This window comes from Chelonia mydas, chromosome 7 (genome assembly GCF_015237465.2).
Source record: "Chelonia mydas isolate rCheMyd1 chromosome 7, rCheMyd1.pri.v2, whole genome shotgun sequence".
In the NCBI taxonomy this organism is placed as follows: Eukaryota; Metazoa; Chordata; order Testudines; family Cheloniidae; genus Chelonia; species Chelonia mydas.
In genome coordinates, this window is record NC_057853.1 from 38,796,185 (window position 1) to 38,811,468 (window position 15,284).

The following is a 15,284-nucleotide window of genomic DNA, read 5'->3' on the forward strand; positions in this document are numbered from 1 at the left end:
ATCTCAATAAAATATATACCCTGTTGATAGTCATACTTTTGGAAGCCAATGATTTTATATATTATTGCAGACTACTGCACGTTACAGCATACAGAGTGAGTTTATCAGAGACTTCACGGGAATTGAAAATCAAAATACTCCAATTTAGACCCCAATCCTACACTCCCAGCATATACCAGACTACCAACAACTTTGTCTTATGAAGAACATGTTATGTAAAATCCAGAAAATGTTATGTGCAAATAGAATATAGTCACAAACAAACAAACTTGGTTCTTTAGGAGGGCCAATTGCCCAGAGCTGAAAGCAATCTTGAGCAGAATTGAGTGGGAGGAAAAAATAAAAGTGTGAATGATACTTGGGAATTGTTTGAGAACGCTTTAAGAAAATGTTTAAGAAAGCTGAAAGGTATCAATGACAAAAAAAATCTATGGCCAGTAAGGTTAAGGAAAATAGGAAGAAATTCTTTAAATGCATCATCAACAAACAAAATCCTAACATTGGTATTGAATCATAGTCTCACAGAACCATAGGGTTAAGAAGGGACTTTAAGGTTCATGCAGTCTAACCCCCTGCCAAGACGTAGGATTTGTTGTGTCTAAACCATCCAAGACAGATGGCTATCCAGCCTCTTTTTGAAAACCTCCAGTGAAGGAACTTCCATGACTTCCCTAGACAGTCTGTTCCATTGTCCTATTGGTTTTACAGTTAGGAAGTTTTTCCTGAGATTTAATCTAAATCTACAATGCTATAATTTGAACCCATTGCCTCTTGTCCTGCCCTCTGCAGTAAGAGAGAACAATTTTTCTCCATCTTTCTAATGGCAGCCTTTCAAGTATATTAAGATTGCTATCATGTCCCCTCTTAATCTCTTTTCCAAACTAACCATACCCAGTTTCTCCAGCCTTTGCTCATATGGCTTGCACTCCACCATTTTGATCATACTTGTCACTCACCTCTGGATCCTTTCCAGTTTCTCTAAGTCTTTTTTATACAGCGGTGACCAAAACTGGACACAGTACTCCATCTGAGGCCTAACCAGCGCCAAGTAGAGTGGTACTATCACCTCTGGTGACTTGAATGTTATGCCTCTGTTACTGCAACCCAAAATTGCATTTAATTTTTTTTGCAACAGCATTGCACTGATGACTCATGTTGAGGTTGTGACCCACCACAACTTCCAGTTATCCCACATTCTGTATTTGTGCATTTGGTTTATCTTCCCTAAGTGTAGCACCTTACATTTGTCTTTGTTGAATTTCATTTTGTTGTTTATAGCCCAGTTCTCCAATTTATCAAGATCCCTTTCAATTTTATTTCTATCCTCCAAAATGTTTGCAACCTCCCCTAGCTTTGTGCCATTTGCAAATTTGATCAGTATACTCTCTATTCCTACATCCAGGTCATTAATAAAGATGTTAAATAACACTGGACCCAGAACAGATCTCTGTGGAACCCCACTTGAGACCTCCCTCCTATCTGACATCATTCCATTAATAGTTACTCTTTGTTTGTAGCTGTATAACTAATTATGTATCCACTTAATGGTAGTTCCGCTGAGCCCCCATTTTTTCAGCTTACTTATGAGAATGTCACCTGGGACTGTGTCAAAAGTCTTGCTAAAGTCCAGGTATATTATATCCACTGCATTCCCCCTATCACCAAACCAGTTACCTTGTCAAAGAAGGCAATCAAGCTGATTTGGCATGATTTGTTCTTGTTAAATCCATGCTGGCTGCTAGTGATCACCCCTTCATCCTCCAAGTGTTTGCAACTGGAATCTTTTATACATTGCTCTAGTAGGTTCCCAGGTATCAAGGTCAATATTATATTTGTTCAATATTAGATAATGATGGTACAATTGTCAATCATGAGTGAAAAAAGCAGAAGTTTTCAATAAATATTTATGTTCTGTATTTGTAAAGAAGCAGGATGATGTATTCATATCTTACAGCGATAAGGAAATACTTTCTATTCCATTAATAACTGGAAAGGACGTTAAACAGAAACTATTAAAGTCAAACCTTTTAAAATCAACAGGACACCCAAGAGTATTAAAAGAATTGGCTGAGGGGCTCTCTGAATCACTAAAATTGATTGTTAATAAATCCTGGAACACTGCGAAAGTTCCAGAGGACTGGAAAAAAACTTCATGTTGCACAAATATTTTAAAAGAGTTAATGGGATCACCTAGGACATTATAGGCTGGTTGGTCTGACATAAATGCTGGGCAAGATCATGAAAAGACTGATATGGGATGCAAGCAGTAAAGAAATAAAGGATGGTGAAGAAACAAATTTGATGCCTTTTGAGATTACAGTTTTGATTGATAAAGGCTGCTGTATTGACTTAACAGACTTAGACTTTTGTGAAGCATTTGACTTAGTCCCATAAAAAATCAGTACTACACAAAATCAGTATAGTGCAAATTAAATGGCTCAACAACTGGTTAGCTAATAAAAAGAACAGGAGCATAAGCTTTCTTGGGCTACAGCCCACTTCATCGGATTCATAGAATGGAACATATAGTAAGATATACACATTCCATTCTATGCATCCGATGAAGTGGGCTGTAGCCCACGAAAGCTTGTGCTCTAATAAATTTGTTAGTCTCTAAGGTGCCACATGTACTCCTGTTCTTTTTGCGGATACAGACTAACACGGCTGCTACTCTGAAACCTGGTTAGCTGATATATCTCAAAGTAATTACTGTATAAATAAACGGAGAATTATCCTATGGGGTGTTTCTAGTGGGATTCTACAGGAACCTGTTCTTGACTCAATGCTATTCAATATCTTTATCAATAATCTGCAAGAAAATATAAAATCATTTCTAGTAAAATTTGCAGATCACACAAAAAATGGTGGAGAGGTAAATAATGATGAGGACAGGTCAGTTACACATACTGATCTGGACTGTTTGGTCAAGTACACCTTTGTCTGAACAATGTGCACTTTAATACAGCTAAATGCCAGTCATATATCTAGCAACAAAGAACTTGCGTCACACTTACAGGATGGGAGACAATATTCTGAAATGGAGTGACACTGAAAAGAACTTAGGGATAATGGTAGATAGCCAACTGGACAAGTAGGTAAGAGAACACACACAATCTCTGGATGCATAAGAGGAGGAATTTCAAGTAGGAGTAGAGAGGTCGTATTATCTCTGTATACAGCATTACCAAGGCCATTATTGAAATATCGTGTCCAGTTCTTAAGTCCCTATTTCAAAAATAATGTTGAAAAACTGGAAAGGGTTCAACAAAAGAGCTGCAAGAATTATTCAAGGTCTGGAAAATATGCCTCATAGTGAGACACTCAAGAACCTCATTTTATTTAGTTTAGCCAAGAGAAGGTTAAGAGGTAATTTGATTATGATCTACACGTACCTACATGGGGAAGACATTTCTGATATTAGATGTAACAGAAAAAGCATAACAAGATCCAGTGGTTGGAAGCTGAAGCTAGACCAATTCAGACTAATAATAAGGCCCAATTTTTTTTTTTCAGTGGTGAGGGTAACTGACCATTGGAACAACTCACTTAGGAATGCTCAAATAAATTGGTTAGTCTCTAAGGTGCCACAAGTACTCCTTTTCTTTTTGGTGGATTCTCTGTCACTTGCAGTCTTTAAATCAAGACAAAAAGATATGTTATAGCTGAAACAGACATTATGAGTTTGATGCAGAAATTACTGAGTGACGTTCTATGGCCTGTGTTATAGAAGAGCTCAGACTAGATGACCATAATTGTCCCTTCTGGCCTTAAATCTATGAATCATGAAAACACCTTAAGTCCCTAACTAATGAGGTTGTCCAGAAACAAGATGCAAGTTCTGATGGAGTCTGTATTCATTTCAATTTAGTGTGTTTGGAAAGTGGCTTTACCAAATTATTTTTTCTACCCATTTTTTAAAATTTATAGAAAACAAAAGTTTCTTAAATATGAACTATAGAAAATAACGAGAAGCAAAGTAAAGCTTCCTTAGAAAAGCCAAGTCAAAAGAGACTAATGAAAGCTGCATTCAGAATTTCCATTGTGGCATGCACAATACTGAACAACAAAACATCAACAAACTGAGCCAGATTCTTGGCTCTGCCATGGCTCCTTTCAGACACTTCAGTGGCACAAATTAGTCATACAGCTGGTTTAACTGATCTTCTTAAGTTTCCCCCTATATAGATGATTCCTGGGTAGTACAGAACCATGCTTCCTGGGCCTCCGCATTGGTGGGGGGCATGGTTGGAGTACCACTGCACTTTGGCAATCCGTGGCTTCCAAAGGACCTCTCTGGAGTTACAGACTGCCTTGAGGCTGCTCTAAAATGCACTGAGGGGAACTGAACCAATCTCAGGACTGGGGAACCACAAAGGTGCAGAGAAGCTATCTTTGTCCTCCCCCACCCAGTTTTCTGCTGAACAGAGCTTGGCCAGCCCAGAGAATCTGGGCCTCTATCTTATAACAACATGGCAGCATAGAGAAAAATATTTCTAAAGAGGAGTTGTTGTTCTGTGCTGACCAAGTGCTACATTGTTGTTTGTTTCTTTCTTTCTGTTTGGGGGAGGAGGGTGGAGCATCTTTGTAAATAAGGAACACAAGATCAGACCTGTTTTACCCATACTTGCTCTCATGAGAACTAAATGGAAGGCATCTCATACAATCTATAGATCACACATATGGGTGAAATACCACTTAAATTTCTATGAAATTCCATTCAGCATATAGTGGAAGAGAATGAAGATGGATTTAGACTGCGCTCTACAAGAAGTGTGTTGTCCTCAGGCAAAACTCTCATTCATTTTAATAGGAGTTTTTATTGGGTAATAACTTCATAAAAACTGCATGATTGGGTCCAGTTGTACAGCAATGGTGCTTAATACATTATTAATAATAAATATGAAATTAATAAGTCCAAAATTTCAATGGGCCAACTGTAGTTCCAGTTATAATAGACTTTTATTTTAGTGATATTGTTTGTTGACAAAAACAATACTCAACTTTAGAGCTCATTTAAATTTTTCAACTGCAATATTTTTCTGATGAAAAATAGGGTTTCGTTGAACACAATATTTTGCACAAAAATGTCTTTTGACAACATTTTTGGTCTCTAGACAGCATTTTGACAACACTTTTGAAATTTTGAAATGAAACAAAAACTTATGTCAAACTGAAATTTGTTTTGTTTCAGTTTTTGAAAACCAAAAACATTTTGAATTTCCTTTTCCCCGATTTTTCTGCCTTCTTTTTCCCCACTAAGTGCAACAAAATGAATAATGTCTAAAGTTTTTTTCTCCATCACTTTTTCTACTGTATCTTTTCAAAACTTTGTTAACATTGGAAAAGTTACAGAGTGGCAAAAGGAAAAATGAAACAATGCAACATTGTCACTTTAACTTTTCCAAAATGTGAGAAGTTTTGAAAAATTACAGAATAAAAAAGGAGAAAAGGGAAGAGAAAAAAAGAGGTGGGTGTCTAAGGGACCCTAGACCTCATTCATTCCATACAATCATGATTGAAAATAGAGAGAAAAAATCTGAAATTCCCATATTTTGGAAATTTTTGGCTTTTATTAAAACTGAATCCAAATGAAATTTTCACTGAGTTTCATTTTGTAATTTTTTGAATGAAAAACTGTGAATAAATTTTTTTCATTCTAAATTTTTTTGGGGAAAAAGGGAGTTTTTGTGTACTTTGTTTATGTTTTTTAAACTTTCTCTACTTAAATAAAAGAGATTCCATTCAATTTAGTTCTCAAAAAGATTATTTTTTAAATCCACAATGATGTTTACAAGGAGGTGGATTGGATTAAGCGGCTATCAGCAACAAGTTTTTGCTTCTTCTATTAAAACAAAAGTAAACACACACTTACAGTAGTAAATGAATTATATAGGTAATATATGGCCCAAGAAATAATCACAATGTAGTAAATATTTAGCCAAAAGGACAGGACAGCAGCTGCTAACCCCACACCTGCAGGAAAACAAAACAAAACACAGTGAATATTAAAGATTTTTCTACTATTCTTGGCAATGTTTTTAACAACATCAGCACTAATACAAATGGTGGCATACAAAGGGGAAACATCATACGCAGAACAATTACATTGTATTGATTTATTGATCATGCACCAGCTGAAACTCTAGAATTAACATTATAACAAGTGGACACTAATTTTGGGTGATTCATGTTTTGGGTGCCCATATTGAGACACCTGATTCCTGATTTTGTGACATGATAAACACTTGCAGCTTCTATTGACTTCCACTGGAGTTGTGGTGCTTAGCACTTCTGAAAATAACAAAAACAAACATCTCCTAGGTCCCTCTAATTGGCACCCAAAACTAGTGGGTAATTTTGAAAAATGAGGCCCAGTTGTATGTGCAGTACTATGTTTCAATACATATGAAAAGACTTCCAACCCACAACCCCACACACTCTATCACACTGCTTCCTCAAGTAAGTCACCACACCTCAACCTGGTACCTCAGAAAATGCCTGTGGACACAGAATGAGTATCCCGCAGCAGCCAGCAAACTCAGGCTGTGTCGGACCAAAGGCAGGGAGCAGAGTTGTGGGCTATCCACTGAGAATGCCCCACCCTCAGCTCCCCACGGGAACCCCTTGCGGGACTGTATAACATTCAAGCTGATCTCAGAGGTACATGGGACCCAAAGCATAAAAGACAGTCGACCAAAGTCAGTACTTTGAATTGTGCCTGGAGAAGATCTGGTGTACACTGTAGAGCACAGATGTAATGTGTTATCTGGGAAAGACCATTATGTAAGCTGTAACCTGCATCACCTGAATTTTCCAAGATGCTCTCCGGCTGTAGTCCTATTGCAGTAATCCAGACAAGAGGGGGACAAGGTGGGAGTAAGTACAGGGAAAGTCACACACACAGATGACAATGCAGGAAAGCTAAAACGTGTACTGTAGTGTGGAGCAGAACTAACTTTTGAATACATATTTGAAACTTATTTCATTTCAGGTTTCACTACTAACCCAAAGCCCTCACTCTGGGTGCTCTGGTTTCATTTACAACCAAGACAAAACTCACAGTTTCTCATTGTTGGCATCTCAAACCAGGAAAAACTAAGAAGTTTGGACTAAGTTTTGCTCTGAGGTTCAAACTTAAAGTTATTCTATTGGGGCCTCTAGGCATTATTGTAATACAAGTAATAATATTAATAAATAATAGGGGCTGAAAACCCATATGACCCAGGATAAAAGGAGGTTGTCTGACACGGCTATGAACTGAAACCATTATGTTTTATACCTCCTCCACATAGTACTATTCAAAACAATCTTTACTATTCTATATTTTGTCAGAAATATAAAATTTATAAGACTAAGTAAAACATTTATTCTGAGATTTTCAGAACTACTCAAGAAATTTTGATTCCCAACTTCTATTAATTTTACTGGAATCAGTGTCTAAATCCTTTAGATGACTTTGAAAGTTTCAGCCCCACTTCAGAAAATCAGATGTTTCTTTAAAAAAAATGAGCAAAGTAAAAATGAAGGAACATTGTTATCTGCTCTGTAAGTGCTTTGAACAGCTTCTGTGACCTAGAAGTATCAGAACGGTAGATATTAATACAAATCTCATATTGTACCTTTAAACATTGGAGCAAGCTTCCAGACTCCAAGGCCTCCTACAGATGTGAACTGACCAAGGGAACATTCCAAAAGAAATAGTGGAACTCCAGCAAAAATTAAAGTAAGGAAATATGGAATCAGGAACGCTCCTAAAAGGAATACAGTAAGTGGTCCATTACAGTGAAAAGCCATCTTAAATCTACATTTTTATGAAGAGTCCAATACTTCCATAGCTATTATACAGCAGATTTTTTTTCATTTTTATTTTGATTATTCAAAATTGCTAACATGCATGAATGCCTTTCTGAACAACTAGTAGCCCTAAGAGGTAGAAAGTCAAGGAGAAAAGGACTTCACCTAATATAATTTGGATTGCTTGCTTTTAAAATAGTTCAGGTGGCACAAAGGGGAAGGAAAGTAGCTGGATCTGGCTGGATGAGAGTTACCCTGCCATGGGGAAGCTCACAGTTGGTGTAACCAGCCCTCGCACCATCTCCCCACAAATTCGGCCCAGGTGTAGTGGGTGAGGAGGCGGCACTGCAATGTGCTCCAGCTATGATTAATTAAAGTTGCTAGGCCCCAGGCTGCTCTGACCTCCACAGGCCCCACAGCAGTGAAATCCACCCTGAGAATCAAGGAGCTATAACCAGTTCCTTGATGGCACCCTTCCTGCAACACCAAGCAAACAATTTTCTTATTTTTATTGATGGAAAAAAGATTAGCAACAACTTATACTTTAATGTTAAAATGAACATTTTGTGGGGCATTCTAGTCTAAATATATACTGCAGGCTACAAGCATAAAATAAAATGTGTACCTCCACCATTCTTGCCACAAAGGTATGGAAATCGCCACACATTCCCCAAGCCAATGGCATAACCCACACAGGACATAAGAAAGTCAAATCTTCCTTTCCAGGTGTCTCGGTCTGGAATATCTGTTTTCTTCTTCTGTACTTTCACTACCAACGTTTTAGGCTTGTCATTGGTGATGGAAGCATCACTAAGTTCAGTGGAGATTTGTCCATCTGCAACTTTCGTTCCATTCGTTGCCATGTCTCTGGGTTTAGCTGGAGAGGCTCTGGCAGGCAGACGAGAAATTTCAGCACCAGTCCACGTGGACAGCAGCTTTGCGGCTTTTGATTACCCAACTAGGGGTGTAAGAGTTTGGCAAAATAAAAAAATGCTGGAATGGTTTGTGATCCAATCAAAAATCCCAGAATCAGCTTTTTTATTAATCTGTAAGACATAAGATCAAAACAGAATTCAGAGGTGCTTCTACTGTAACCTCTTGTTTGAAGCCTGATCCAAAGCTGATGAGACGATGTCCATTGATTTAATACCCTTTAAATTGAGGCCTTTCCTTATGAAAGCTACTTTTGCTGTATGTTTTATCTAAGGGCTTGATCCTGCCTTATGGGAGGTTTGGTGTTGACTCAATGGTAGCAGGATCAAAGATAAAATAGTGAGAGAGAAAACATGAAACTACATAGTCAGCTTCAGATCTCATGCTTCTCTAAACATGCATTAAACAATTCCAATAGCACAGCATAACATTTTTCAGAAAGTGATGGTACACACTGACTTTATCTTATGCTCCAAGAAAACAGCAGAGTGGTGGCAACAGTCATGAAAATTAAACAAAGGCTCTTCACACATCCCAAGTAATGCCCGTGCTTTAATAAAGATTAGGAATATTTTTGTCAGCTAGAATTTGGAGCACTTTCACCTGCAGAAAATAGGAGTTTAACATCAATTTACAGGTTGGTCAGGGACCCAGCATTTCCATATTCCAGTGCATAATTTTGCTCATAGGCATAAATTGCTGCTTTAAGAGTTTAAAAGAGGAATGTTTTCATTGTTCAAATTTTAACAAATCAGTGACATTGTACATTTACATGTTAAAGATTTATTCCCATGATAATTGCAGGTTCTCTTTATTTGCAGGGAGCCATCATGACTATCCCAGTGTTATTTTCTACAGATAATTGGGGCCCTCTTATTATTAAGATGATGCATTTATAACAGCACCTTTGATCCAGGAGACTCCCAAAGGAATTTGCAAATAGTAGGCTACATTGAACCACAAGGCTCAACCCTTAAAGGCTGAAGTAAAGTAAGGCACACACTTACATATTCTTACAATTAACGGCTAGCATACAGAGCGCAGATGATTCACTCCACCTTGTAATTTAAGGTAACAGGCTATAATGATCACACCATCCTTGCCCTGTATTTTCTGGTATGGGTTACACCCTTGGGCCTTTTAAACAGCATTTGCTAGTACTGAATTAATCATTCTGCACAGCTTTACCATGTCCATGTTACTCTTTTGTGGCCTCGGTACACACAAGACAAGCAGCAGAAAATAGGCATGACTGTACTATAAATAACTTGTGACATCTCCTGCAAAGTGCTAAGCATCTGCAATTCTTATTGACTTCAATGCACCAGTCCCCCTTCATTTTCCATCCAGGTTCCCCCCAGCCAACCCATGGCTTGGACCTTACCACCCACCCCCTCATAAGAGGGTTAAGGTGAGCTATAAGAATGAGGTGGGATTGGCTCTCTGCCGTACCAATCATAGGTGTCCCCAACCCACCTCCTCTGTTCCGTTCCTTTATCCAGCACCTCCTTTTAAGTCCTTTACCAGGCTATTTATCTGGTCACTGGATGCCTTCCCTATGAAGTACCTGCACTGGACTTCTGCCCCTCATTTACAAAATAAGTTGTGACATATAGCCTACCACCTTTTCTTTTTACCAGAAAAGGTCCTCCCTGACACCAGCTGTGGGGAAGGTGAAAAAACCTCACTCCACCGCAGCCAATCTAGTGGTGTGAGAAAAATTCCTTCCCAGCCCCACCTAAAAAGGAGCGACTAGCACAATGCCCACAGGAGGTCCTAACCCAACCTGGTATTCGCCACCTCTAGGGGAGGGAGGGTGGGTGCTGCCTTGCCTGCGTGCGGAAAAAGGGGCTTCCAACACCCAGGGCTTGCACCTTTATAGCCTTCTGACCTCACATTCCTGGGGGGGGAGGGGAAGTCAGCGCTGCAAAGCTGACCACCATTCACCTTTTGCAGCGGTTTCTGACCTCATTTCTCTCCTCTCCCCCCACACACACCATAAAGCAATGCTGCCTTCCCTTGACAAGCCCAGATAACGTTCCCCCCTCTTTAAGTGTCGTGTGGTCATTTCTTCCATCACAAATTCACACAACTTTATCATTGCAGAATGACTGCTTGGGAGTGCGTGGCTTCTCAGATTCATTCTTTATGGTTTCCATGCACATGGCTTTTTTGGGTTTTATTATCCACATAGAGAAAGAAGAAAACTGCCTGTGCCAGTCAATAGAAAAAAAATCAGAAGAGACACTTTGGGCTTATCAACCTGAACATTTGTTTTAAAACTTTCACTTTAAAATAGCAATTATCTGTGCTGTGGATACAATGGTCCAAATTCCCCCTTCGATAGCTCACGTGAAGTCAGGGGAGTGATTCATTTGGCCCAGTATTCCCTGATTCTGGCAAAAAAGAATTGTTGGGGGCTAGTTAAATACACACAAATGGTAAAATATTCACCCTACTCCATTATTTTGTAGGATTAAGGTTGAGATTTTCCCAGGAGCCTTTATGGAGAAAGGTGTCCAAATCTGTGCCCATCTCCCTTAGGCTGAAATTTTCAAAGGAACTCAAGTGAGTTGGAAAGTCTGTCTCAGGACAATGGGATGGTTTTCTGAATATGGGTGTGATGCTTATGACAATAAGGAATCAAAGGTTCAACTACAGTCAACCACAGTGTGGGAAGATGCTAAGCAACCTTAAGCTGAGCAAGCTTGGGAACCCAGTTCAACCAATGCACTTCAGTCCTGACCTATAACAACTTGTGTCATTGTTCCAGTCTGCGACCACGATGGCTGAGATGGGTGTGATTTGCCTTTTGTGCCCCTCAAAGAGTTCTTTGGATGCCATTTGAACGACCTGCATTGTGACCACATTCCTGAAGCATGGCTATTAGAGAGTTTAGCACAAATTGCAGCCAAGGTAATGTAAATAAATCGGGGAGGGGAGGGACAGGAAAGAGGGAGTGCACTATTTTGCCACTTAATTAACAAAGGCATTAAATCCCCTTCTCCAAAGCTGCAAAGAGCTGTATTTCAAGGGTGCAAGAACTGGCCTCATACAACTCAAGCACACAGTGATATCAGCAACGTCTGTTACAAATAGTACCCAAAATCTAGACGGTAGGATATGGAACCAATATGCTCTAGGAATTATTTTGGGGAAGATCTGTAGCCGGTGTTATACAAGAATCAGATCAGATTATCACAATGGTTCCTTTTGACCTTGGAATCTATGAAACTGAAACACATACACGGGCATATGAAAAACCAAAGTTACCTTTTAATGAACAAGCCCTCTATGTCAAGGATTCCATTAGCTTCACCCCATACTGTCCACTGTGTCTCTCACTGGAGTGTAACAGCTCCTAGGTCCCGGCTCAAGGCCATGTTCTAGCAGCTTAGCTCTATGAAATTCTAAAGAAACATTGCCTTACACACACTCATGCACACAGTTGGCCTGATCTAACTTTCATTGCCTCTTTCTATTGACTTGAGTGGTAGCCGAATTAAGCCTATTGTGAAAGCTTTTGCTAGAATTCTATTTCTACTGGTGAACTATGTTCAAAGGATAGGTTTCAGAGTAGCAGCACACCATGTGTAAGCAACATACCAAAGTAGACTTGGTGCATGAAACTGGGATTGCTGAATCTATTCAAATTGGTCACCTCCCATACCGTGATATCCACAAGCAAGATCCTCTTAGGGCCAAAATATCATAGCGTCATTTACTGCCTGCATAAGTGACCTCTTTACTATGCAATACACATATGCAAAATATGATGCTATACTGCATGTACTATTTTACCACACACATTCATTTGGGCCAGACTTTGAAAGGTCCTTAAGTGCCTAAAGATGAAGATAGGGACCTAGTGGGATTTTCAGGAGTCCTCAACTCCTATCAATAGCACTTCTGAAAATCCTCCTAGGTTCCTATCTGCATGTTAAGCACCTAGATACCTTTGAACATCTGGCCCTTTGTGGAACTCCTGGTAACGGATGTGATAATATTCATTTTTAAACATTAGGTAGAATAATAGGTAGCACTTTGGACCAAATTTTCAAGTGCAATTGCATTGGATGACCCTGAAAAAACAACAAGAATACACTTGTATGCTATATGCTCACCTGTAATTGTGAATGCTTTGTAAGTACACTGTAACTACATCTTCTTACAGATTACTGGGTAACTGCATATTGGACTAAATGTCCATGTTGTCTGTGTATGAGCAATATTTAATCACCCAAAATAAAATAAAATAAAATCCGCTGTTGTGTACCATATGTTTTTCAATCTATAATGTGACAAAGTTCTTGCTCTACCTTGGTGGGTCTTGCGCTTATTGATGGATTTGCTCGCCTTGGAGCTTCACGGCAGCCCTCAGCTTGGCCATTTTTCTGAACCCACAGTCCAGGTCGACTCCTCCTGTCTGACCAGGAGTTGGGAGGATTTGGGGGGAACCCAGGCCCGCCCTCTACTCTGGGTTCCAGCCCAGGGCCCTGTGGAATGCAGCTGTCTAGAGTGCCTCCTGGAACAGCTGTGCGACAGCTACAACTCCTTGGGCTACTTCCCCATGGCCTCCTCCCAAGACCTTCTTTATCCTCACCATAGGACTTTCCTCCTGGTGTCTGATAATGCTTGTGCATCTCAGTCCTCCAACAGTCCGCGTTCTCACTCTCAGCTCCTAGTGCCTCTTGCTCCCAGCTCCTCACACGCACACCACAAACTGAAGTCAGCTCCTTTTTAAAACCCCAGGTGCCCTGATTAGCCTGCCTTAATTGATTCTAGCAGCTTCTTGATTGGCTGCAGGTGTTCTAATCAGCCTGTCTTAATTGTCTCCAGAAGGTTCCTGATTGTTCTGGAACCTTCCCTGTTACCTTACCCAGGGAAAAGGGACCTACTTAGCCTGGGGCTAATGTATCTGCCTTCTATTACTCGCCTATACCATCTGGCCCGACCCTGTCACAATATCTATGATTTCTGTAGGAGTTATGTAAAGACAAGCAAACAATCATGAAACATCTTTGGAATATCTCTAAACATTTCCATGCATAATAGTCCAGACCCTTTGCTAGTATAAATAGGTGTCAGTTTTTTGGGTAGAGCTGTGCCTATTTACACTAACAGAAGTTCTAGCATTCTGTATTGTTTGATGGACTACATGATTTACATTTCCTACTACAAATCTTGGAACTTCTCACAGCCACCAGTAGTGAAGGAAATGCAGTTGAATGTGCAAGTCTCAGTAGGCAGGTACTTAGATTTGTAATGCTCTATTCCTGAATGCCCATTCTTTTGAATTCGTTTGGGGGGCAAAATTCAAACAGTAGACTGGTCTTGCTAAATGGACATTTTTTAAAAAATTAGCCTATTGTGTACTAAAGTTATTCGCCTTGCAACCTGCCATCCAGTTTAGAGGAGAGGCATAAATGTGCATTTTAGGTATCATATCTGACACTAACCACCTAAGTAATCACTAAGGGCTATTTCAAATCTAAGGCTCCAACACTGTAAGGAACTCCCTGACACATGGACCCCTGCAGCTATGCAGAGTCCCACTGAATTCAATGGGGGTTCAGCAGTGTGGAACTCCTTTGGGCCAAAACCAAAACCAAAAATGGATGTTGGTGACGAGGTTTTGCAGGTCTTGTGGTTAATTAAAACTCCCTGCAGGTTATTCTGTGGGACAGCCACACTTCCTACCCACAATTGGCCTGCCTCTGACCTTTCAAGACAGCTCTATTATGGGTTTCGGAATAAGTTAGCTTCAATTTACTTGCATTTACTTGATTGGGTTTGCCACAGCTCTTGTGAGCTCTCAGCTGGGGATCTGATGCTGGCACAGATGTAGCATTAAGGATTGGTTTTGTCATGGCAATGCTGGGTTCCACAAAGCCATTTTATGAAATAAACAAAATAGGGGGAAAAACAGTAAGCAGCAGTACTGAAAACTGTGATTTCTGTGTGCTGACACCAGAGAGAAAATCAGGGGCTGCATTCTGCTTTAAGCAGCAAAATGATGAACCAAAAAAAGGAAAGAATATTTCTTTTTCCTGTTTTTGGTTCAGATTTTTCAATCATCTTCTTTCAAGCAGCAGTACAATAATTACACACATGGAAAACCTCCCTTTCCATTAGAAAAATCTAAGCTGGGACTATGCAAGACTTCCTGATATTTGTTTTGGCCAGCAAGTAAAACACAAAGTTGATGCACTGAAAGTTAAACCTGTAGCCAAATCAATGTTGAGACCCTGTGGGTGGCCAAGTGACTGAAGGTGAAGAGGTGGCTTAGATCAAATTGATTTAAAATGTATAAAAGAAAATGTTAAAAGAAAGATATATGCAGTTTGGAGCTTCACAATATCCCCAAATCTTTCCCTCTTTCTCCCCAAGCTGCAAGAGAGTCTTATCTCAGACTATTCCATCTCTCTAGTGCTCCCAGCAGAAGGGAACGGGAGGCTACCATCTCATGTTTGAGCATATACTTACAAGATTCTTATTTGTACTTCCCCCTCTTATCACCCCGTAACAGATGTTGCCCCAAACCTACCCTGCTTAGC

General features: G+C 39.7%; 1 protein-coding gene across 6 annotated transcripts in view; it reads right to left on the reverse strand.

The window, feature by feature from the left end:
- The window catches only part of SLC6A1 (solute carrier family 6 member 1), a 130,540-nt gene that overhangs the window by 32,185 nt on the left and 83,071 nt on the right, over nucleotides 1-15,284 (reverse strand). For all 6 annotated transcript variants that reach the window (XM_043551357.1, XM_037905443.2, XM_037905442.2 and 3 more), the window contains 3 exons: nucleotides 8,420-8,840; nucleotides 7,620-7,751; nucleotides 5,873-5,973 (listed from right to left, as the gene is read on the reverse strand). In XM_043551357.1, the coding sequence (XP_043407292.1) occupies nucleotides 5,873-5,973; nucleotides 7,620-7,751; nucleotides 8,420-8,657 (471 nt within the window). In that variant the 5' untranslated portion in view covers nucleotides 8,658-8,840. The remainder of the gene's footprint in view (nucleotides 1-5,872; nucleotides 5,974-7,619; nucleotides 7,752-8,419; nucleotides 8,841-15,284) is intronic.